General features: G+C 44.4%; 1 protein-coding gene across 8 annotated transcripts in view; it reads left to right on the top strand.

Moving 5' to 3' along the window:
- UBAP2L (ubiquitin associated protein 2 like) overlaps nucleotides 1–23609 on the top strand; it is a 209072-nt gene that overhangs the window by 20186 nt on the left and 165277 nt on the right. For all 8 annotated transcript variants that reach the window (XR_004537187.1, XM_033923051.1, XM_033923053.1 and 5 more), the window contains exons 3-10: nucleotides 7289–7366; nucleotides 13887–13997; nucleotides 14570–14735; nucleotides 15251–15346; nucleotides 16193–16238; nucleotides 17123–17232; nucleotides 17976–18035; nucleotides 19839–19891. Coding sequence is in view for 7 of the 8 variants with exons in the window: in XM_033923051.1 (XP_033778942.1) it covers nucleotides 7289–7366; nucleotides 13887–13997; nucleotides 14570–14735; nucleotides 15251–15346; nucleotides 16193–16238; nucleotides 17123–17232; nucleotides 17976–18035; nucleotides 19839–19891 (720 nt within the window). In the remaining variant the exon portion in view is untranslated. The remainder of the gene's footprint in view (nucleotides 1–7288; nucleotides 7367–13886; nucleotides 13998–14569; nucleotides 14736–15250; nucleotides 15347–16192; nucleotides 16239–17122; nucleotides 17233–17975; nucleotides 18036–19838; nucleotides 19892–23609) is intronic.

The following is a 23609-nucleotide window of genomic DNA, read 5'->3' as shown; positions in this document are numbered from 1 at the left end:
CGTACCTATTTGTTAAATTCCTTTCAGCTCAGTGACTACCCTCTCCATGACAATGTAGTAGTCATCCTCAACATGTTGCATCTACTTCCTCTCTTGCAATGTAAACTTCCTCTACATTCTGTTATAACTTTTTCCCTTATTGTAGCAGTGTAGTCTTCCTCTGCAGTGCGCTATACTGTAGATCAGGGGTGCCCAAATGGTCGATTGCAATCGACCAGTAGATCGCAAAGGCAATGCGAGTCGATCGCGTTGCCTTTGCGATCTTTTTTCTCCCTGCTGCTTCCCCAAGCCAGGCCTGGCGCGTACAAGCACCGGACTTACAAAACTTCACCTCTGAATTCAATTCTGACGTTGGAGAGGAAGTTCTGGGCCAACCAATCACTGCCTGGCTGGCCTGGAACTTCCTCCCCGACGTTAGAATTGACGTCAGAAGTGAAGTCTTGTGGGCCCGGCGCTTATACGCACCAGGTTTGGCTCGGGGAAGCAGCAGGGAGAAATCGCGTTGGTGGCTTGGGGGTAGGGAAAGAATCGGGGGAAATGGAGAAATTGGCATGATGGCTTGGGGGGCAGGGGGAGAGAGAAAGAAAGGCAGAAGAAAGAAATATTGGCTTTACAGAAGAAGGAAGTGCAACCAGAGACTCATGAAATCACCGGACAAAAAGGTAGGAAAAATGATTTTTTCAATTTAGTGATCAAAATGTGTCCGTTTTGAGAATTTATGTCTGCTGTCTATATTTTGCACTCTGACCCCCTTTTACTAAACCGCAATAGTGTTTTTTAGCGCAGGGAGCCTATGAGCATTGAGAGCAGCACAGGGCATTCAGCGCAGCTTCCTGCGCTAAAAAACGCTATCGTTGTTTAGTAAAAAGGGAGGGATTATATTTGTCTATTTTTGTATAGTTGTTACTGAGGTGACATTGCATATTTTAATGTCATCTGCCTTGACCTCTGATAAAATCCCCGAATACAAATGATAATTAACATTTTCTCTGCGTACAGTGTGCTTTGTGTTTTTTTTTTAATTTTATTGTTGGTAGATCATTTTGACTTGGTCATTTTAAAAGTAGCTCACAAGCCAAAAAAGTGTGGGCATCCCTGCTGTACATCTTTCCCCTTGATACTGCAAGGGCTTCTTAACCTTGTACATTGCCTTGAACCTGTACTAGATAAGTGCAATTAAGGAATCCTAATTAGATTAGATAAATGCAAGCAATATAAAAATCAGGAAATAGTTGTGATATTCTCAAGTCTGGCATTGTAGTGTCCTTATTGGAAGTTCTGGCCATGAAGTATGTAGTATTATTTGACACTTTGCTCAAACGAATGGTGCTTGAGTAGAGTGGTACAAATTGATGATGATCTCTAGTTCCAGCTATTGTGTTGCTTTCTTGCTATCTTTCTTCTTGAAATTCCTTGTTTTCGTTGATTTCTTCTTTGTGAACAAATATGTATTTAATTCCGTGTATGTTGTCACAGAAATTAAATAGGTGTCAATATTTGGTCATTTGATGGTTTTTGAAGTCTTAGCTCTAGCTGCTAATCTTTTCATCGTTCCACCAATTCTGTCACAAGGTGATTTCCCATGGCTTGTACCAAAAAAACCTTAATTGCGCTTCAATATTGAAATTGCTTTTATGATTGCATAGATTGACAAAATTTTAGTAGTTTTTGTATTGAGCAGCCAAACCATCACAAAAATAGTGGATTCTGTTAACTTTCATTTTTGTCTTCAAAAACTCAATCAGGTTTTGAATAAATTCATGAATGGATATTGAGTCATTTTGCAAGTGATCTCTGATGATGCAAACGTTATGACTTTGTCGATGTAGTAAGCAACAAAAGGATGTAATGTAGCTTGTAAATTTTCCCAATGAAAAACCCTGTGTGTATAACAAAGAGTTATTTTCAGCAAAATCCATCAGAACAATCAATTGCTTTCAAGGATTTCAAGTACAGTATTCACTTCGATGCTTTGAAACAAAGTGGTGACTTGTCGGCTTCTAAATTTTGTTTGCAAGTTTGTCAGTAAAATCATCCACTGTTAGTTTGCTTGTTTCTAGTGTTTCAAGATCAGTATGGGCCCACTGCTTGAATTTGATAGATTCATCTTGATCCCAGTTCTTGAATGTTTGTTCCAAATAAACTGTCAGTGCTGGGTTGGTTTTGGCATTGTTGTAGCATGCAATCTTTAGAGTTAAAATTGCAAACAGTTTTTTCATAAGCACTTTGAAGTTGTCGTTGATATCTGTATCTTGCAACATGTATACTGCAAACGTAGACAAAATGTTATACACCACTTTGGTCTAAGCTCACAAATTTTTGATGATCCGATTTCAGCTCCATATTTGTCATGATATGCCACATACATCTTTAGATTACTTAGCAGCAATCATTTTTGGGGTTTTATATCTTGATACCATAGACTTGATACATCATCCAAAGTACGTATGCCTGCCTGCATCCAATGCTTCCAGAGGATCTTAGACTCGGCAATTTGAATCTTGGGGTTCAACAATAAGGACTGATATGTGGATTGTTGCACTGGTATAGGTTTGAGATTGTTAACAAATTTTAAAGTTTTCCATGTATCAAGAAGAATACGATTATCCTTATAAATCCTTGGCAGTTGAATACTCAGTATCTGGCACAATCTTAAAGGACTGACCAAACAGCACAATAATTCAAGTTAAATTTTCTGTGAGAAAGTAACTCAAACTTCAGATTGGAAGGGTGTATGTTCTCTTACCCCTCTTAACTCTCTTCACAGTAAATAGTACAATGTTTATAGATCCTCAGAAGTACTACCTAGCACTCATACTCATATTAGGGATATGGTGCCTTGATAAAACCCCTTCGGTTGAAACATGTTAAATAGAAATAGACGGCAGATAAGGGCCACGGCCCATCTAGTCTGCCCACCCCAGTGACCCTCTCCTACCTTTCTCTGTGAATAGATCCCACATGTCTATTCCATTTGGCCTTAAAATCAGGCACGCTGCTGGCCTCAATAACCTGAAATGGAAGACTATTCCAGCGATCAACCACCCTTTCAGTGAAAAAGAATTTCCTGGTGTCCCCATGCAGTTTCCCGCCCCTGATTTTCCACGGATGCCCCCTTGTTGCCGCGGGACCCTTGAAAAAGAAGATATCTTCTTCCACCTCGATGCGGCCCGTGAGATACTTGAATGTCTCGATCATGTCACCCCTCTCTCTGCGTTCCTCGAGTGAGTACAGCTGCAACTTATCCAGCCGTTCCTCATACGGGAGATCCTTGTCTCAGCACATCCTTACGGTAATGCGGCCTCCAGAATTGCACACAGTATTCCAGGTGGGACCTCACCATGGATCTATACAATGGCATAATGACTTCAGGCTTACGGCTAACGAAACTCCTGCGTATGCAACCTATGATTTGCCTTGCCTTGGATGAAGCTTGCTCCACTTGATTGGCAGTCTTCATGTTCTCACTGACGATCACCCCTAAGTCTAACGTTCTGCTTCAGTTCTTGTTAGGATCTCGCCATTAAGGGTGTAAGTCTTGCATGGATTTTGGCTGCCCAGGTGCATGACTTTGCATTTTTTGGCATTGAAGCTGAGTTGCCAGGACGTAGACCAGCGCTCCAGTAGGAGTAGGTTGTGCATCTTGTTGTCGGACATTGAATTTATGTCTGTTGTGCTTTTGCCCACTACATTGCTTAGTTTGGCGTCATTGGTGAATAATGTTATTTTACCTCACAGCCCTTCTGCCAAGTCTCTTATAAAGATGTTGAATATGATCGGGCCCAGGACCGAGCCCTGCGGCACTCCACTGATTACCTCCGTCATTTCGGAGGGGGTGCCATTCACCACTACCCTCTGAAGCCTACCTCTAAGCCAGTTCCCAACCCATTTCGTCAATGTGTCGCCCAATCCTATAGAACTCATCTTGCTCAGCAACCTGCAGTGTGGTACGCTATCGAATGCTTTACTGAAGTCCAGGTATACGATGTCCAGGGACTCCCCAACATCCAGCTCCCTCATCACCCAGTCAAAGAAGCTGATCAGGTTGGATTGGCAGGATCTCCCCTTAGTAAATCCATGTTGACGGGGATCCCATAGATTCTCCTTGTTCAGGATCATATCCAATTGGCGTTTGATTAGTTTCCATTAGTTTGCACACTATTGATGTGAGACTCACCGGTCTGTAGTTTGCTGTCTCCATCTTGGAGCCTTTCTTGTGGAGTGGAATGATGTTAGCCGTCTTCCAGTCCAACGGGACGTTACCCGTAGTAAGGGAGAGATTGAAGAGCGCGGATAGCGGTTCCGCCAAGACATCACACAACTCCCTGAGCACCCTGGGGTGTAGGTTGTCAGGCCCCATTGCCTTGTTAACCTTAAGCTTTGACAGCTCGCAGTAGACACCGCTGGGTTGACGGTATAAATCCCTGAAAGCATGACCACAAGTTTTAAGCTAAGCATTTAAACTATTTATACACTAAAGTGGAAAAAAGTATTTATAAATTTAATAGCAAAGTATGGAAGATCGGGTAAGGAAGTAGTACATAAAGCCTGACACAATGAATTTGTAAGAGTGCTAGGTGGTACTTCTGAGGATCTATAAATGTTGTACTATTTACTGTGAAGAGTTAGGAGGGGTAAGAGAATATACACCCTTCCAATCTGAAGAACAATCTTAAAGGAGACATGAGTTGCCATTCTAAGTAAAGCCAGTCCGAAAGATGCTCCAAGACTTCAGGAAGGATCCAATACATACTTTGTATGAATCTAAACAGGAAAGAATTATTGAAAATAGAGTAGGCCAAGTCTCTGTATTTGTGATTTTGTCTTTCTAGGGAGGTTCCTTGCTATGAATTGATTTTAATTGATAGTTTTAATTATGGCTGTTTTTCCTTTGAGTGGCTTTGGGAAGGGGCTGTCCTATTTGAGTTTTGTATTTCTTTTAATTTATTCTGGGAAATATGCTATCCGATTTAAAACTGAAATCATACATATACGCGGATAATATAACAATTATTATTCCCATAACCTCATTGACCCAAGAGACAGAACAATTCATCTCATCCGTCCTTACCAAGGTAGAACATTGGACTATGCACTCCAAACTAAAACTGAATCCCGAAAAAATCAAGATCTTCTTGGCAAGTCCCAATAACAAGATCGTGAACACCTCCTTGAGACTAAATGGATCAGATTACCCAATTAATCCCACAACCAAAATCCTTGGCATCATGGACCGAAGCCTGATGTTTGAAGATCACACTAGTGCTCAAGTCAAAAAATGCTTTCTCACTCTATGGAAACTTCGCACCATTAAACAATACTTCGATTTCTTTTCCTTTCGACTGCTGGTTCAATCCCTGATCTTAAGTACCTTAGACTACTGCAATATTATATACTTGGGATCTCTCAAGAAAGCCATCAAATGACAGAGAGTCATCCAAAATGCTGCAGTCCATCTCATTTATGGCCTCAAGAAATCAGACCATGTAAGCCCATATTACAAAAAATTACACTGGCTGCATGTGGAAGCAAGGGACATTTTTAAGTTTGCTTGCCTTTGCTTCAAAACCATGACAGGTTCATCCCCATCCTATCTGTCTGACCAATTCGAATTCCCAGGCACAACTAATACACGCAGTACCTACTTGTTCGCTTTTCCATCCCTAAAGGGATGGAACACTATCATTCCAAGCAGGAAAATGGAGCAAATGTTTAACCAACTTCATCTCAAATGCACTTTCGTACCAAACGTTTAGAAGTCAATAAAAACTTATCTCTTTGACAAATTTCTCTGACCCCCCACTTCAACCTGATATACTTCCAAAACACTTCCAGATAAACCTGACTAACCTTAGCATGCCAATGTAATTTCGAAAGTTCTCTGTAAAGTCGCTGTCTGTATACAGTCTCTTCCCTTGTAAACTGCTTAGAACTGTTTGTGGTATGGCGGTATATAAAAATAAGATAGTAGTATTATTATCATCATCTCAATAAGATTGTCTACCTAGTACAAACGGTAATATAGAAATATGTTAACTCATGCACTGCTAATTAAATCAAAAAACAGCAATATGTTAAAACTTTGTGCTTCTTGCTAAATTTATAGAATTGATGCCAACTGTTGTCGAACATAAGAGTATATAGCGTTATACATTTATATAGGTATCAAACATTGAAAGATACATCATAAGTGTACAGTGGCTTGTCAAACTTTTGACTCTTGTTTTGGCATTGAAAAACAGAGCCATCTTTTTCACGGGGTCTGAAACAAGCTCTTTCAACAATTCAGAATTTTTTTCGCGATGACTTATGTAAAAGCTGATTAAAAATACCTGATTTCTGATGGGTTTTTTTTTTTTTTTTTTTAAATCACAAAATTTAAAGTGAAATTGTAAAGAAACAAGGTTAGCTTATAAGTTGAAATTGTATATTTGAGAACAAAGTCGTTTCACAAACTAATAGAATTTTATGGGAATAGCTTCATTATTACAGGAGCCACAGAAGACTAAACTTTGAAATTTTTTAGTGAGTTTCATTTTTTTTGGCAAACTTTGAGGCTTTTTACTTACGTCGGTTTCAAAAAAATGAAAATCCACATTAGTTCCATTGAATAGATCGTAAAAAGTTGTATAAGATTGCAAAGTTTCATTTGTTTTGCTTATATAACCAATTGAATATTTTGACTTGGAAAGTTGTGAAAATTTTGCAAGGAATACCATACATAATTGCAGCATAGTATAAACAAAAAGCTATATCTCCATAAGTACTCCACATGCAAATCTTAAACTTTTACCAAAGTTGCTTTGAGTCATGTAAGATTCAGCGTACAAAGTTTCATTATAATCCGTGAGGGTGAGCTGGGGCACTTTTTTTAAAAAATTAGACCGCTTAACATGGAATGCCCCATCAACTGCTGTGGATGCTGAACTTCTTTGATGTTACTTCAGTTTACACTGCAGACTAGTTATGGGTTGTCGGTTAATAGTCTAGCTAGTATTGGTGTTTTACCAGTTGACTAGTGGTGAATATTTCTTATCTGAGTGTCTGCTCCTTTTTGGATGAAAGTTCTTCTCAGCTGTACTTCTCTTGGGTAGGATGTAGTGCCACTGTCAGGATGCTGTTCTCAATGAACTTCACTCGTTCAGCCTGGCAGTCGGTGGTGGTTTAATACATGAAGGATACCCAAGTGTTGGAGCTTGTTGGCTTCATGTGTGAACGTCTTATTTAAGTCAAAGCTTTGCATATGTGGATACAACTCATCCTCCAGGTGACATATGATCCTTTTTAGGCCACTGCAGAACAGATTCGACTTGCACAGATGATTTCGGATCACAACGACGCTGACTTTGAAGAGAAGGTGAAACAGGTAAGTGTTAGGTGGGGGTTCTCTGTACTTAGTTTCTGGTTCATGTGGTAGCAGTGCTCTTGTGGGTTTGGGAGAGGGAGTGCCTTCCCTCCAAGAGCTTAGTCTTAATTATCTGTAACAGATAACTCTGCCTCTGTGATTTTATGAACATATATGCCCATGTACAGGTTTAATTTCTTTTAAATGAAGGGCTGACTTTGTTGTTATTTCCCTGTTATTTCCTAAGGGTGGCTGCAGTATCTGGTGGGTTTTCCTGCTGCAGTGCTAGTGGGGTACTTTTGTTTGGCTGCCAGTCTTGGTGTGTTGCTTTCATAGAAGTATTTTTCCCATGCTCAGTAACTTTTAATAAGAACTGCAATAGTGAAAATTACATCTGAATTGTTGGCCGAGACATGGATTGTTCTCGCCTTCCTGTTTACATTTCACCAGTGTTTTCTTGAGTTGCTATGGCAGTGGTAAACTGCAGCCTCTGGGCATCCAGAAGGTCACCATGCGTCTTGAAGGTGACTGTAATAAACCTGCTTATGATACTTCAGAGGGATTCAGGAAGGAGCCTGCTCAAACTTAATTGCATTTCTTGTACAATCCCACTTTATTCCGGGACCAGTGCGCTATTTCCCTCCACTCACCAGGGTCTGTAGGAAGCCTCAAAACTTCAGAGACTTTTTTCCCCCCTTCCTTACATACCTCTCTGAGCATGCTTACCAGTCTTTTCTTCCTACAAAGCCAACCTGTAGTAGCTCATCTTTTCTGCTCGTGTTTTATTTTGTGATCTTTCAGTATTTTTTGTTCATGGTTTTCGCCTTCATGCTGTGGAGGTTCCCTGTGGGGACGTCCTTAACTGCGGGAGATCGCAGACTGTTGGATAACATCTGCCTCTGGGGGGGTTCCCTGCTCAGCAGTAAGCCCCCTGACAGCCTGCACATCAGATCGGGGCTCCGGGACCTTTCCCTTGGGAGCTATCTCACCCTAGGTTCATCCGCTAGTGGGTGTAGCGCAGGCTGAGACGGTTCCATGGAGCTGCGACCGGAATCAGAGCCAGACTATGCCCTTCCACCAGGTATTTGCGCAATGTGTCCATGGGTGGCGGAAGTCTCCAGCCATGGTGATCAGGCTGTTGGGGCAGTCAGAAGACTTGAAAGCCAGATTTCCAGTTCACTGAGGCAAAGGATCTCCCTGCAAGCTGTTCAGCTGCATGCAGTTTCTCTCATTCAGCACAGTGAATAAAAAAGTGTAAATTTCTCTGGTGAGCACATGGTTATGTGAGAGCAAGCTAAAATACTAAAATCCCTGTTTTTGAGGGTTCTCTGTGGTTTTTCTGGGCCATTTTTAGTCAAAACAGGTCCTCGGTGACCATTTTGGATTTTTCCAGATTTGATTTCAAAGTTATCTTTCATACTTGCCAGCTTCATTTTTGAAAGAAAACCACATAGATGACCTTCCCAGGGCAGGATGGGATGGATTCATGCCTCATTTGTGGCGGATGGCTGTCAGTTACGCAGCCATGTTCAACGTGCGCTGTGGCTCACGAGGGGGACGAGATTTGCTCAAATGCGGTGCCTTTGACCTCTGGGGAGGATCTTCAAGTGCCTATGCCCTGACTCCCGCAAAAATTGGCGTCAGGAGGCCCTGGGTAGTGCGCTGGCTGTGTTTTGTTGAACCGTAAGTGTGGCTCTAGCAAAAAAACTCATAATTCTTTCAAACATTCCAAATCTGAGGTGCAGTTGGCTTCTGCCGCATAGGATGACTTTCCTGCAGAATTTGTGCACATGTTTAATCGGGCATACTTGTTAAAAGGTCCCTGCTTGTTTCCCTTCTGCCAGCTTCTATGCGGGTCACAGGGACCCCTGCTCCAAGGGACCAGGGTCTTTCTTCTTGTCTTCCTGTGAGTGTACCAGCCCACAGTTGTGCCAGACACTCTTTCCATTCCTTTGCTTTCACAAGGCAGCTCTGCAGTAGCCACAAACATGGCAAATTTGGTGGATCTCCAGGATCTGGACTGTTGTGGAGCCTGTGATTTGGGGGCGGGACCCCACTTGTGCACAGGTTCTTCAAACCCACACACCTTGTGGATTTAATATCTGATTTTCTGCAAGAATTGAAGCTATAGATGGAACAGCTAGTCTCTGCTGAATGTTCCCTTATGAGTGACCAGAGGCCACAATCTGCCTATTTTCCTAATTATACTGATGTTGTCTGGATTCTTACAGATATCTGTGAGATTTCTGAGGGTCCCTTGAACTGTGCTCGAGCCATGGTGTGGCTTTATCCCATGGCGGATGGTTTTAACAAGCACTTTACTTCTCTGAAGGTGGATTCTTCGGTGGCGCATATCACCAAGTGCCCATCTCTTCCTAGCAATTGGGGGGGGGGGGGTATGGTCCTGAAGGACGTCCAGGACCAAGGTGTGGATTTTATCCTTGAGCGTCTGTTTGATTTGGCCGTGGCTGGGGGTCAAAGCGGAGATGGCATCTTCTTTTGTGGCTGCATAGAACATTTTTGCCAAGCTTGGCACCTATTCTGTTTCAGCTTGCAGGATGCTTTGGATCCGGCAATGGTCTGGTGATTCATCTTCTAAGGCTACTTTAAGCCAGTTGCCCTTCAAGGATCAGCTCCTGTTCGGTAAGGGTCTGGGTGACCTTGTCACCACTGTTCAGGACCGTAAACCCAAGACTTTACCTGTGAGCAGGTCCTGCACTTCTGGGCTTTCGAATTTTCATCCCTTTCGGCATTCTTGCCTGTACTTGGGCTCTTCCACAGGTCATTGTTCCTCATCGTCTTCCAGACCGCACTTTGGTGGGTCTTGCTGTCAGCAGTCTGTGGCAAGTTGACCAGCGGCTGCTGCCAAGAAACAGTTCTGCTGCCAGGCCGCTATCTCCCCTTACGTGCATTGTCTTCAGCCTTTTTGGCGGAATGAGAGGCTATCACCTTCAACTGCTTTGTTCTGGAGGTTCTGCGAGGTGGTAACAAGTTGGAGTTTCTTTGTCTTCTGACTGAGTATTTTTTGGATTCCCCTGACAGCCACCCCAAGAAGGTGGTTCGGGTGAAGGCCACAGTCTGCAGACGTTTGGATATTGCGGCCATAGAACCCGTGCCGGAGCTCTGGGAGATATTTGATATACTTCTTTACTGCAAAGAAAAGATCCAACAATTGGAGACCAATTTTGGACCTTTAGGCGGTCAATGCAGCCCTGAAAGTTCTTCGATTCTGCATGGAGACGGTATGCTCGATGATCGCATCGGTGGCACCAGGGGAGCGTCTAGCCTCCCTGGATCTGACTGAGGCAGATATCCATATTCCCATTTTCCTAGATCACCGGAAATATCTGCGATTCCATGTTCTGGGGCGACATTTCCAGTTTGTGGCACTGCCCTTTGGGTTGGCGAAGCCACCCCAAATCTTCACCAAAGTGATGGTGGTGGTGATGGCCCATCTGCGCTTCATGAGTGTCCTGGTTCACCTGTATCTGGATGACTGGTTGATCAGAGTGCCCTCTCTTCTCGAAGGTGTCAATCTGTCCAAAAGGTGGTTCCATTGCTGCAACGTCTGTGTTAGGTGATCAGTTTCAGAAAGAGCCACCTTGAGCCCACCCAGGATTTGGAGTACCTAGGAGTTCGGTTTCACATGGGTCAGAACAAAGTGTTTGCCCGTGTCCCATCAGGAGATGCTACAGCAAGTTATCAGGGAACTTCTGGCCACTCCGGTCCCGACGGTTCTGGGTACCATGGTGGCATCGGTCATATTGTTCCTTGGGTTAGAGCCCTCCTACATCCGCTGCAAGATGCCCTGCTTTTGCGCTGGAATCCACAATGGGACCCGTTACATACACCCCTGCCTTGGATGATGGTGACGTGCAACAGTCTAGCATGGTGGTTGCGTCCTCTTATTGTCCCAGGGTCTTCCGCTCCGGGTCTCAGCCTGGGTGATCTTGTTGACAGATGCGAGTCTCAAAGGATGGGGAACAGTGTACATGTCTGTCCCTGTTCAGGGTCCGTGGGCGCCCTCATTGCGCAAGTGGTCGATCAATTGCCTGGAACTGTGAGTGATTCAGCTGGCCCTTCTTCTCTTCGAGAGTCGTCTCTGTCATCGAGCCGTCTGTGTTCTTGGACAATGCCACAGTGGTGGCAAACGTCATCGTTGGGGACATGAAGAGTCCCTCTCTGAGCGTGGAGGCTCAGCTGTTTTTTTGGTGGGCGGAGAGACACCTCATGGCGCTCTCTGTGGTGCACGTGGCAGGAGTGGACAATGTCCAAGCAGACTTTCTCAGTCGTCAGACACTGGAGAATGGTCACTCTCTCGAAGAGCATTCGTTTGCATAGTGGATTATTGGGGGTGTCCCATGTTCAACCTCATGGCGACGGCAGCCAACAAGAAAGCCAATCGTTTCTTCAGTCGTTGGCAAGAGGCCAGAAGCAAAGGCCTGGCTGCTCTAGTTCAGCCCTGGCCCCAGGATAGTCTTCTTTATGTCTTCCCTCCATGGCCCATGATAGGGCATCTGTTGAGGTGCACAGCGGCCCACAAGGATCTGGTGATTCTGGTAGCACCTGATTAGCCGAGACGGCCATGGCATGCCGACTTGGTTTGGCTCCAGCACATTCGGGAGCTCAGGCTCCCTTGTCATTCTCTCCTTCTCACACAGGGTCCAATTGCGATGCAAGATCCGACCGCTTTGATCTTACGGCATGGCTCTTGAGTGCATGGCCTTGACTAGCTGGGGCTATTTTTCAGCGGTGACTACCATGTTGCTTCACAGCAAGCGTCCACAGTGGCGGCCTATGCGAAGGCTTGGAGGTGTTACCAGGCTTGGTGCTCCCTGAGGCTTGTGGACCCTTCTTTTCCATCGCTTCTTTAGGTCCTGGAGTTTCTGCAAGATGGCCTAAGGAAAGGTCTAGCACTAGCTTTGCTCCAGGTACGGATTGCAAGGCTTTTGGGTATTGGCCCTCCTTCCCTGAAGAGCTCGTTGGCAGTCCATCCTGATGTTGTTCGTTTTCTATGGGGAGCGTTGCTGCTCAGGCCTCCCTTGCGCTTTCCCTGTCCAGCCATTGAACCTTAATCCAGTTCTTTGCTCTCTTGCTCACCCTCAGGGATGTGCCCCTAGAGCAGATGTGTCAGATGGATCTCACGTTCAAGATAGTCTTCCTGGTGGCTGTGTTGTCAGCCCGCAGGATTTCAGAGCTGCAGGCCCTCTCCTGCAGGATTCCTTTTTTGCAGATTACGGATTCCGCGGTGATGCCGCGTTCTGTCCCTTCCTTTCTTCCGAAAGTGGTTTCCGCTTTCCATGTTAATCAGGAAGTCTGGCTTCCTGCTTTTGCTTCCTCTGTTTCATGGGAGCAGGACTGGGTGTTGCGGTCCTTGGACGTGCACAGAAGTTTATTGTGGTATCTGGAGGTTACCAACGAGTTTCGCCTCTCTGACTTCCTGTTTGTCTTGGCGGGCGTTGCCCACAGAGGGAAGCCAGCTTCTACGGCTACCATTTCTACCATGGCTACTTCAAAAGTTTGAGGCGGGTGAAAAGAGACTCCTTGGGGGTCGAGGCTCCTTCAACCTTTCTTCCTCCTGGGCATAGTCATCTGCTGTTTCTCTGGATGAGATTTGCAGGGCCGCTACCTGGTCCTTCTTGCATACATTCACCAAGTTTTACAGGATCGATGTGGCGGCCAAGCAAGATGCTGCTTTTGGTGCCTCTGTGTTGGCAGCGGGCTCATCAGTCCCACCCTGAATTTTTGGGAGTGCTCTGTTAATGTCCCAATGGTCCTGGAATAAAGTGGGATTGTACAAGAACGAAAGATTAGATTCTTATCTCTGCTAATCTTCTTTCTTGTAAATCCACACTTTATTCCGGGAACCCGCCCTATACTTGTTGATTCGTCAATTGTCTGCCTTTACAAATACCGGTAAGCTGTGTTTCTGGCCAGCTTTTATTAGAGTGCCATCAGAATAGGGTTAGCACTCAGTTTGGGGTTGGGGGGGGGTTTACCAGTTAGGGCGCCCTCTTCTGTCAATGCATTTTGTTTCTACTTCTAGCACTGTTATTGTCATTCAAGTTACTGATGTTTGTTATCCTGATTTGATTATGCTCCCTTATTGCTGTTTTGCATTTATAATTGTGAGCAGAATATACTTACTTGTCGGAGAGTGTCTCTGTACCCCTCTCTCTCTCTTGTTCTTATCCTCTACAGATGTTCCTGGCTGCTTTCAGACTGAGTGTTGAGCATGCTCAGAGAGGTGGTATGTAAAGGAGGGGGAAAAAGCCTCTGAAGTTTTGAGGCTTCCTACAGACCCTGGCGAGTGGAGGGAAATAACCCATTGGTCCCGGAATAAAGTGTGGATTTATAAGAAAGAGGATTAGCAGAGGTAAGAACCTAATCTTTCGTTCTGGCTGCTAGCACTTAACAAATTGTAAAGATTCTACTAGTTCTAACCCAGCTGATTGTCATCTTGTTCCTTGGACATGCTTGGGACTTGGTGTTCTTGGGGGTTTTGCGTACGGGGCTTTCACTTTTTCCCTTCTTCCTGCAGCTTATTGATATCACAGGGAAGAATCAGGATGAATGTGTGATTGCTCTTCATGACTGCAATGGAGACCTCAACAGAGCCATCAATGTGCTGTTGGAGGGCAATCCAGACACGGTAGGAATATAGAAAGGGAATCTTAATCTTAGCACAAGGGAAGAAAAGGGAGAGGGGATGGAAATTTGATATACAGCCTTTTTGTAGTGGTTTACATATTATATACAGGTAGAGAATGACACGGGGACAAATTTTCCCCATCCATGCGAGATCTCTCTATCCCCGTCTTGTCCCTGCAAGCTCTGTCCTCATCTGTACAAGCCTTGAACATTTTAAAATCATAAGTATTCAAAGCTTGTGCAGTTAAGGCAGAGCTTGCAGGAATGGGACAGGGACAGAACTTGCGGGGATGGGATGGGGCTATTGAGACCCTGTGGGGACGGGGACAAATTTTGTCCCTGTGTCATTCTCTATATACAGGTACTTATTTTGTACCTGGCCTATGTGGCAATGGAGGGTTAAGTGACTTGCCCAGAGAATAGTGGGAATCGAACCCTGATTCTTGGCCCACTACATTAACCATTAGATTACTCTTCTACTCCACAAGGAGGATCATTCAGCTTGTGTTTATTTGCATGTATGTTTTCACCTTGCAGTCATAATGTCTGATGATAATTTACTTCCTATATTAGCATTCCTGGGAGATGGTTGGACGGAAGAAAGTCTCTGGACAGAAAGAGAATACACAGACAGAACCCAATGAAGAGAACAAGGAAAGCCGTGAGAGAGAGCGGGACTATAGCCGGCGGCGTGCTGGGCTACCTAGGAGGGGAAGAGGTGCCAGCCGTGGCAGAGAGTGTACGACACATCCTTATGGCTTTGTATAAGAAGTTGTTTTTAGTAACATTTCAGCCAAGTGCTATTCTGTGCTGAGGTGTTAACGCTTTTCTCCGTCTTGTAAGTTTACCATTCCCCAGAGCAGTTTCTGGATATACTGGAAGTTCTAGTACAAATTCTGGTTATAGAAGGTGGTTAATGTGCTCTGATGTAGTATGTTTGTTGTGTTTGTATCTGAGGTTTGCTCTTATAGACTCAGAATGGAAGAAAGCCCTAGTGACCTTGAGCTCCCCTTACCAGATTGACACTGGGCAGGAGCACAGCACTGACTGGTCTGAAAGCTGGCAGAATGTGCTCTGCTTTTGGGGGGGGGGTGTCTACTTGTTCAGAAACATGGGGGTGATGTGCATACTGCTTTGACTAATGACACATCACCCACATACGCACAGGATTCTGGTTTGGTTGCATTTGGTCCTGATGCTGCCTGTGGCAGGAGCAGTCAGAATGGAGGTGTCATGCTGTAATGTGTCTTTCAGTTCGGGGCCAAGAGAATGGCCTAGATGGTGGAAAGAGTGGAGGACCATCTGGCAGAGGCACAGAGAGAGGGAGAAGAGGGCGTGGAAGAGGCCGAGGTAATGCACTATGTTTCTGTGTGTATGCAGTGAAAGTGGAGGTGGGATGGAATGTTAGAACATTCTGCTTGGATCAGGGGTGTCAAAGTCCCTCCTTGAAGGCCGCAATCCAGTTGGGTTTTCAGGATTTCCCCAATGAATATGCATGAGATCTATTAGCATACAATGAAAGCAGTGCATGCAAATAGATCTCATGCATATTCATTGGGAAAATCCTGAAAACCCGACTGGATTGCGGCCCTCGACACCTCTGGCTTAGATAGTGTTAAGCAGTTAAGTTGGTACTGTCATTGTGTTAGTGAAATGTTCTTTATCCTGCTGTTCTATGGAATCTTGTATTCAAAGAGCTCCTTCCAGGGGATTTTCATTCTTTTGGTGACATTATAAGGTGGCTGCTATTTAAGTTGTTTTAGTTTTACTTCTGAAATGATGTGCTGCAGTCTTAGGCCTTGTAAGTGTGATGGGGGTAAGCATCAAGATATGATGCCCTCTGGCTTTTCCTTAAAATCCTGCTACCCCTCTTGAACCATTAGGTGAGATTCATAGTAGCATCAACTCTAATGATGAGCTTTTCTTGAGCACAGTTTTCAAAGCTTGAACTTGCAATTGCTCTTCTGTCCTTTTTAGCCCATCAATGAGCTTTTGCAAGTCACTGCTAAGAGTATTGTGCTAGGTAAAGAGCTTTAGAAGAGACAGGAGGTGGGACATGATTATTAGTCTGAATCAAGGTGAGCTTAGAGCCTGGCAGGGGGATACATAAATACATACATGCATGCATGCATTAGGAGAAGATCAGGCTTCCAGATTTCTTCTTTCCTTTTTATACTTTTTTCATTTCTACCATAGGTGGCTCTGGCAGGAGAGGAGGAAGGTTTTCTGCACAAGGCATGGGGTAAGTTACTTAGGAAGCTTATGGTAAGACTTCCCTGATACCTCACCAGTGTTTCTTAACCCAGTCCTTGGGACAGGATTTCCAGATTAAATAAGCACATGAGAGAGATTTGCATGCACTAGCTTCCTTGTATGCAAACTTTTATCTCCTGCATATTCGTTGTGGATATCCTAAAAACTTGACTGGCTGGGTGTATCCTGAGGACTGGGTTGAAAAGCCTTAGTCTATACGTAGATAAAGTGCAGGTATAACTACGGCATGTCAGTCTGTGCAAGTTATGCAGTGGTAGCTGATCACCCTGTTTAATCTGTGCCAACGCTGTGAGCCATTTCAGAACTCTTGGGCCTGCACTTCTGCCAGTCCTGCCTTGAATAGGATTAGCAGGGAGAAGATGCTAGCCCATGAGTTCGGAAGCTGTGTGTGGTGCTGTCACAGATGAGGGGAGCAAGCAGAGGAAGTGAGAGAGAGGACGATGAAGGCAAAGTGAAAGAATGGGAGAGGAACTATTATTTTTGTAATGTCTTTCCAGGTTTAGCCCAAGGTAGTTTTTGCTACTTTTTTTCTGGTCCAGTAATATGGATGAAGTGGGTGGAGGAGGAGGTGCAATCATGAAGAGCAATCACACATTCATCCTGATTCTTCTCTGTGATATCAATAAGCTGCAGGAAGAAGGATGAAAGAACTGGAAGAGTAGGCGAGAGAGAGAAAGAGAGAGAGACTTGAAGTTCAGGGATGGGTGAGAAGTTCAGGAGCCAGTGAAGGGAGAAGAAGTGAGAGATGACAAAAGAGCAATGAAAGTTTGCAGTAAGAGAATGAGTTAGAAAGTGATTATTAAGTGCACATTATCCAAACTGAATGAAATTGCACAAACTCTTTGTTTTCAGAACGTTTAATCCAGCTGATTATGCGGAAGCCACAGGCATGGAAGATAGCTACGGAAATAACGGCAGCACCTGGAATAACTCTGGCAGCTCGGAGCCAGATGATGGGACAGGTATGTCAAGAGCCAGCTGTTAATATGAAATAGCGTAGCACTTGCATAGTGGATTTTAGATTTCATTTTGAGCTCACGGTGAGTTACTGTACAATAAATAAAAAGTTTATGTCTCCTTTCTCTGCTCAAGTGAGCTTACAATTTAAGTTGTAAGAGGCAGTGGAGCCATGAAATGACATCAAACGTCCCTAGGTGCATCATTGGAAGAAGGGGTACTGGAGCTGCAAGAGATGATTCCCTCAACACATTCAATTCTCCAAGTTCCGTGATCCTCAATGCCCCAAACTCCCAACAGCTTTGCCAGGGCACCTCATTCATAACCCATAGCACCTTCTGTTTTATTTCTGAGATCCCACTCCAGTGCACAACCCCTATCAATACATATTAATCTGACCTGCAGCAACCTCTCCTTCCACCAGCTGTTGCAGTACAGAGACCCTCTTCTCCCATAGTTCTGCTAGTTACCTCACTCCTGCAGGAGGAGAAGCCAACAGACACTGCTGTAATTAAATCATAAAGCGGATCGACTCATGTATGCTATTTGTACAGTAACCCAAAAGATGCCAGCATCACTTTCATATTTCATGTAGTCTTGTAAATACTCAAGCAACTGCTTCTGTTCTGCATGGCCCCCTTTGTGTTTCCATCGGAGCCGTGCTCAGTAGCCAAACTGTGTGCCTGGGACTCTGCAGCTGACCTGCTTGGTTTGATTGGTTGTTTTTCTTTGTCTTTTTTTGTTTCAGGACTTGATTTCATTGGGGGTGAAGGGTCAAATTATCCCCGAAAATTTTCCACTGCTCCTGGTACGATACATAACTGCCCCGGATCTTTCTTTTTCTTGCTTCTGTTGTCATCTCTGTGGATGTGTCCTTCCCTTGTACTTCTTAAAAATGCACTGTATTTGAAGTGTTGTAGCTTGACCTGATCCTGGCTTCATCTTTTGGCATTCTGCTAAAGGTGCTGGAAGGCTCTCTACATGAAGTGGGTGGAAAATTCTGCCCTTCTGTCTCGCTGCCTATGTTACCCCTTGGTGCATTATGGAAGGGTGTTTTTTTTGGGGGGGGGGAATTTTCATTTGCTCCACACAACAGCATTTTATGAACATCATTTATGAACTACTAGCTGATGCCCCGGAGTTGCACGGGTATTTCATTATAGTAATAACACTGTAAATGGATTCAAATAAAGATACTTTATAGTGGTGAATGAAATTATTTTTTTACAGCTTAATAAAAAGTACAATATTCAAATTATAATGTGAAATATTTGACAAAATGAATACAATACAACTAACGCAAAACGTGATTATAAACAACATTTTTAGTTTCACCTCCAGGAGCAAGAACATATAAATTGTTGAGTGAACCCACCCTTGAGCAAGCAACATAGAGTTGTGGGCCGAGAGACCTCCAGAACATATCACCCCAGGTAGTGAGGGATCTGCATACCAAGTTTCGTTCAAATCGGTCAAGCCGTTTTTGAATTACAGTGAGAATGGCAGCTTTTTACATTTTTTCCATTGACATGAATGGGTGAAATCTGATTTTTTGTTTGTAGCTCCGCCCATGTGTGCAGGTGGGCCGCGAGACCCCCAGAACATATCACCCCAGGTAGTGAGGGATCTGCATACCAAGTTTCGTTCAAATCGGTCAAGCCGTTTTTGAATTACTGTGAGAATGGCAGCTTTTTACATTTTTTCCATTGACATGAATGGGTGAAATCTGATTTTCTGTTTGTAGCTCCGCCCACGTTTGCAGGTGGGCCACGAGACCCCCAGAACATATCACCCCAGGTAGTGAGGGATCTGCATACCAAGTTTTGTTCAAATCGGTCAAGCCGTTTTTGCGTGATCGCGGTACATACATACACACACACATACATACCTCCAATTTTATATATATAGATAGATAGATAGATAGATTGACTTTTACATGTTGTCCCTGGAAGCCCCCAGTAGGACTGCTGTTTGTGATATGAGCAAAGAATATTTATGATGTGCCTTTTGGAGTGGGCCAGGTTAATCCCCTAAAAATTAGACCTGTTGGGGTATTTTTGTACATGTTAGAAATGTTTTTAATGAACAAGAACAGCAGATCAATAACATGTACAAGTTAGAGAACATCCTAAACCCTCAACCTGTTTGAGTTTTTAAGGATCAGATTGGGAAGCACATCCTCTCTTGTGCATAAAACTGAAGTATTTGGAATTTTGTAATGTGAACTCTTACTCCAGGCAGCATGTGGGGCTGTTATAACTGCTAATTCTTGAGACACATTTTACCCTAGAGCAGAGGACTGACTGACTGCCTGTGTGAATAGTGTAGTTATTTTTTTCCTGATAGAAGCTAATACCTCAAATATGTTGGGATCTGATGTTTCTTTTTTGTTTCCATTAATTTTGGCTGGGCACATTTATTAAGAGTGGACATGTACAGACTGGGGGGAGGGGCAGTGTGGAAGGAATGAAGGCTTTTAAGAGGCATGAAGATCTTTGAGTCCTTAATTGCCTTGTCCTGCCTTTTTTGAGTACAAAGTTTCCTTTCTGTAGTTGAGCAGGTTCTGCAAAAGCAGTGTTATAACACTTGAACTTTCCTGATGTACTTATAGGTGCGTGGAGGACAGCAACAGAGGAATGGGGAACTGAAGACTGGAATGAAGATGTAAGTTTTTTTGGCCAGTAGGACAAAGGTTTATGGGTATATTACATATGGAAGCATTCATACTCACCCTGTTGATTACTTGGAGATAATCTTGCCTGTCCTCAAGGTTGTTAAACACTGATAGACATTAGTAAGAGAGGGATGCAAGTAGTGAGGCATAATTAAGGGTGGAATTAGCATAGTAAAAATTTCTAGAAATATTATCAAATTCTTGGGGCAAAATCTTCCAGGAAGGTAGGTAGAGTCCAGAGGAGTGCTATCTAAGTGAGATGAGATTTAGGCCTAATATAGATGCCCCCCCCAGGAAAGGAGGCAGAGGAATGGAACACAGATGTGCATGTACATCCACTTTTTACAGGAAAGGGGGGGGGGTGTCAACATTACTCTCATATATCCTTCACTTAAGAATTTCCTGTGCTGCTCCCATGCTGTTTTTCCTCCAGGACCTCCTTGGAGAAGCTGTTCTGTGAAAAACATCCATAATTCTGTATGTTATGTTAATTTTCTTTCTCCCTTATCCCCCGGACCAGTCCAGAACTAATGGGTTATCCCCTGGGCATTAGCTGAGGAAACGGCTCTCCAGCTGGGCCAAGTCCAGGATTATCTCAGAGCCAGCAGCATGAAATGTTTATTGCTATCTTTTGGAGACAGAATACTGATGAGTAAATACTGCATGATGCCCTTTTATAGAGAGGGCTCAGTAGGCAGTATTATCCCAGGACAAGTAGGCAGGTATTCTCACATATGGGTGATGTCATCCGACGGAGCCCAGATGCGGATGCCTCACAAGCAGACTTGCTTGAAGAAACTTGAAGTTTTGAGTTGCCCGCACCGCGCATGCGCAAGTACCTCCCGCCCAGCGCAGGGCGCGTCTCCTCAGTTCTTGTTTTCTGCGGAGCTGAGAAGTCCGTCTTCGACTCTCTACGTTTTTTGTTACTTGTGCCTTCTCTAACCGTGGTTTGTGTTTATTTTCTTTCTTTATTTTATTTTCAGTTAAAAAAAAAATTTCTCCTTCTTCCGTCCGTTTTTCAGAGCTGGCCACTCGGCCGCAGCCCAACAACTTCGATCTTGCGGTGGCTGTTTTCACTTTTATGTCCTGGCCTGCTATGGGCTTCAAGAAGTGTAGCAAGTGTCAGCGCGTGATCTCTATTACGGACCCTCACCGTCGCTGCCTCGAGTGCCTTGGGCCTAAGCATCATCCTAGATCGTGCCTGCCTTGCCAAACGCTTCAGCCTCGTGCTTTTAAACGTCGTATCCTAGTGGACAAGCTTTTCGGAATGGATTCTTCTGAACCCTTGACTTCGAAGATGACCTCGACCTTGACTTCCAAGGTAACCTCAGCCTTCACTTCGAAGACGACTTCGGCTTTGACTTCAGCAGATGGTCCTTCAGCTTCTACTGCTTCTACCTCGAGCCTCATCAGACCTTCGTCTTTTGCAGCGGCTCTTACTTCATCGACATCTGCTGTATCTTCCCCTGTTTACTCAGGTCAGATAGCTCAGCAGACTGTTCCAGCGGTAGTGATTAAAGTGCCTAAGACTACCAAGTCGAAGCACAATCACACTACCCCGAAGGAACCTCCAGCCAAGGCAAGTGGACCCGTTTCAGACGCAGATCCATTTTTGCCTGCTTCCTTCCAGACCTTATTGGAGAAGCACATCGTTCAGTTCCTTACTAACATGGGACCGAAGCTTCTCCCTCTTATCCAGCCTGGGCATGTAGCAGACTCCCGCGAGGTCGAGCCGCTTTCCTTGCCTCAGTCTGATCCTCCACACTCTTTGCAGAGAGCAAAGTCTCTGCGAGTGTCTGGTCTGGCATCTAAGCATGTTCAGCAAGGAGCAGAATCTTTGCATATGCCTCGACAGGATTCCTCACACTCTATACAAGGAGCAGAGTCTTTGAGAGTACATTGAGGTTCCTCTACCTCTCTCCATTCTTCGACGAGGTCTCATCGCTCTTCGAGATCTGCTTCCAGACACAGTTCTCATCACCACTCGAGGATTTCATCGAGCCATACTTCCAGACATGGTTCTTCCACTAAGCCTCGTTCTACTCCACGTACTCCTTGTTCAAGGTCTCCCACGCCGGATATTCCACATTCGATTGCTTCGTCCAAGTCACCATATTCATCTGATGCCTTTTTACATGCTGACGCTTCATCTTTGACACAGGCTGCCTCGACGTCCTCTAGTCCTTCTCGAGGCAAAGCCCTGGCGGATCAACTCTCACTTTCATCTTTTCTCCGTCAGATGGCTATGGACTTGGATCTTAAATTAGATACTGGCTCCAAATACTCCAAGGAGTATCTCGAAGTCATGCATCTTCCTCAACCTCCGGCTGAGCCACTTAAGCTTCCTCTTCATAAGCTTTTAAATCAGACTTTTGGTCGGTGCATGGAGACTCCTTTTTCCTTACCAGCTGTTCCAGGAAAATTGGATTCTCGCTATAAAACTGTACACCGCAAAGGGTTTGACAACTCTCAGTTATCTCATCAATCCCTGTTTGTTGAGTCCTCTTTGAAGAGATCCCATCCTTCCAAAGTCTATGCTACCGTACCCCCTGGAAGAGAAGGGAAAACTATAGACAAATGTGGACGTCGCATCTATCAAAATGCCATGATGTCTTCTAAAGTCCTTAATTATAATATTCATTTTATTACTATTTTGAGTTCCTTATTTCTCTACTTCCATAATTCATGAGTTATTTGGATACTCAAAAGCACTTTGAGTTTCAAGAAGTTATTGCTTCTATATCTCAACTTCGTTTACATCTTCTCCAATTATCTTATGATGCCTTCGAGATATCTGCTAGAGCAGCTGCTTTTTCAGTGGCTATGCGTCGTCTTGCCTGGCTTTGTACCATTGACATGGACCCTAACCTTTAGGACTGCCTAGCTAATATTACTTGTGAGGGCAAATCTATCAAGGCAACCACCAAGAAATTGTCTGACCATGAAAAGTCCTTTGCTTCTATTGTCAGACCTAAGCCAAAGTCAACTCCTGCTAAACCTGTACGCCCTCCTATTTATCAGCGATGTTTTGCTCCGAAGCAGGCTCCTTATACTCATCCTCCTCTTAAGAAGCAGCAGCCTCAAAAACAGCTGCATAAACCTCAACCTTCTGCTGAACCTAAGCCTACTCAGCGTTTTTGACTGCTTGGAACAGAGCATAACCTCCGTCGTTCTGCTCTGCCTTCTTTTTCCCCTATAAGAGGTCGTCTCCATCTTTTTTACCACCGATGGACGACAATTACGTCAGACCTCTGGGTACTTACCATCATCAAGGAAGGATACTCTCTTCATTTCAATCAGGTTCTTCCGGACCTTCCTCCAAGAGAGATCCTTCCAGTTCATCCCAGACCGCCCTTCTTCAGTAAGCTCAAGCTCTGCTTCGCCTCCATACTATCGAGCCAGTTCCTTTGGAACAGCAGAACAAGGGGTTTTACTCCTGTTACTTCCTTGTTCCGAAGAAGACAGGCGATCTGCGACCCATTCTGGATCTCAAAGCTCTCAACCACTTTCTAGTCAAAGAAAAGTTTCGCATGTTGTCCCTGGCATCCCTTTATCCCCTTCTCGAGCAGAACAACTGGTTATGCTCTCTGGATCTCAAGGAGGCCTACACTCATGTTCCCATACATCCGGCCTCCCGTCAATATCTCAGATTTCGGGTGGGGAATCTGCATTATCAATACAGAGTGCTGCCCTTCGGCCTAGCTTCAT

The sequence above is a fragment of the Geotrypetes seraphini genome, chromosome 16 (genome assembly GCF_902459505.1).
Source record: "Geotrypetes seraphini chromosome 16, aGeoSer1.1, whole genome shotgun sequence".
Lineage (NCBI taxonomy): Eukaryota > Metazoa > Chordata > Amphibia > Gymnophiona > Dermophiidae > Geotrypetes > Geotrypetes seraphini.
Note: the sequence above shows the minus strand (reverse complement) of the source record. Positions and strands in the feature narration are given on the sequence as shown.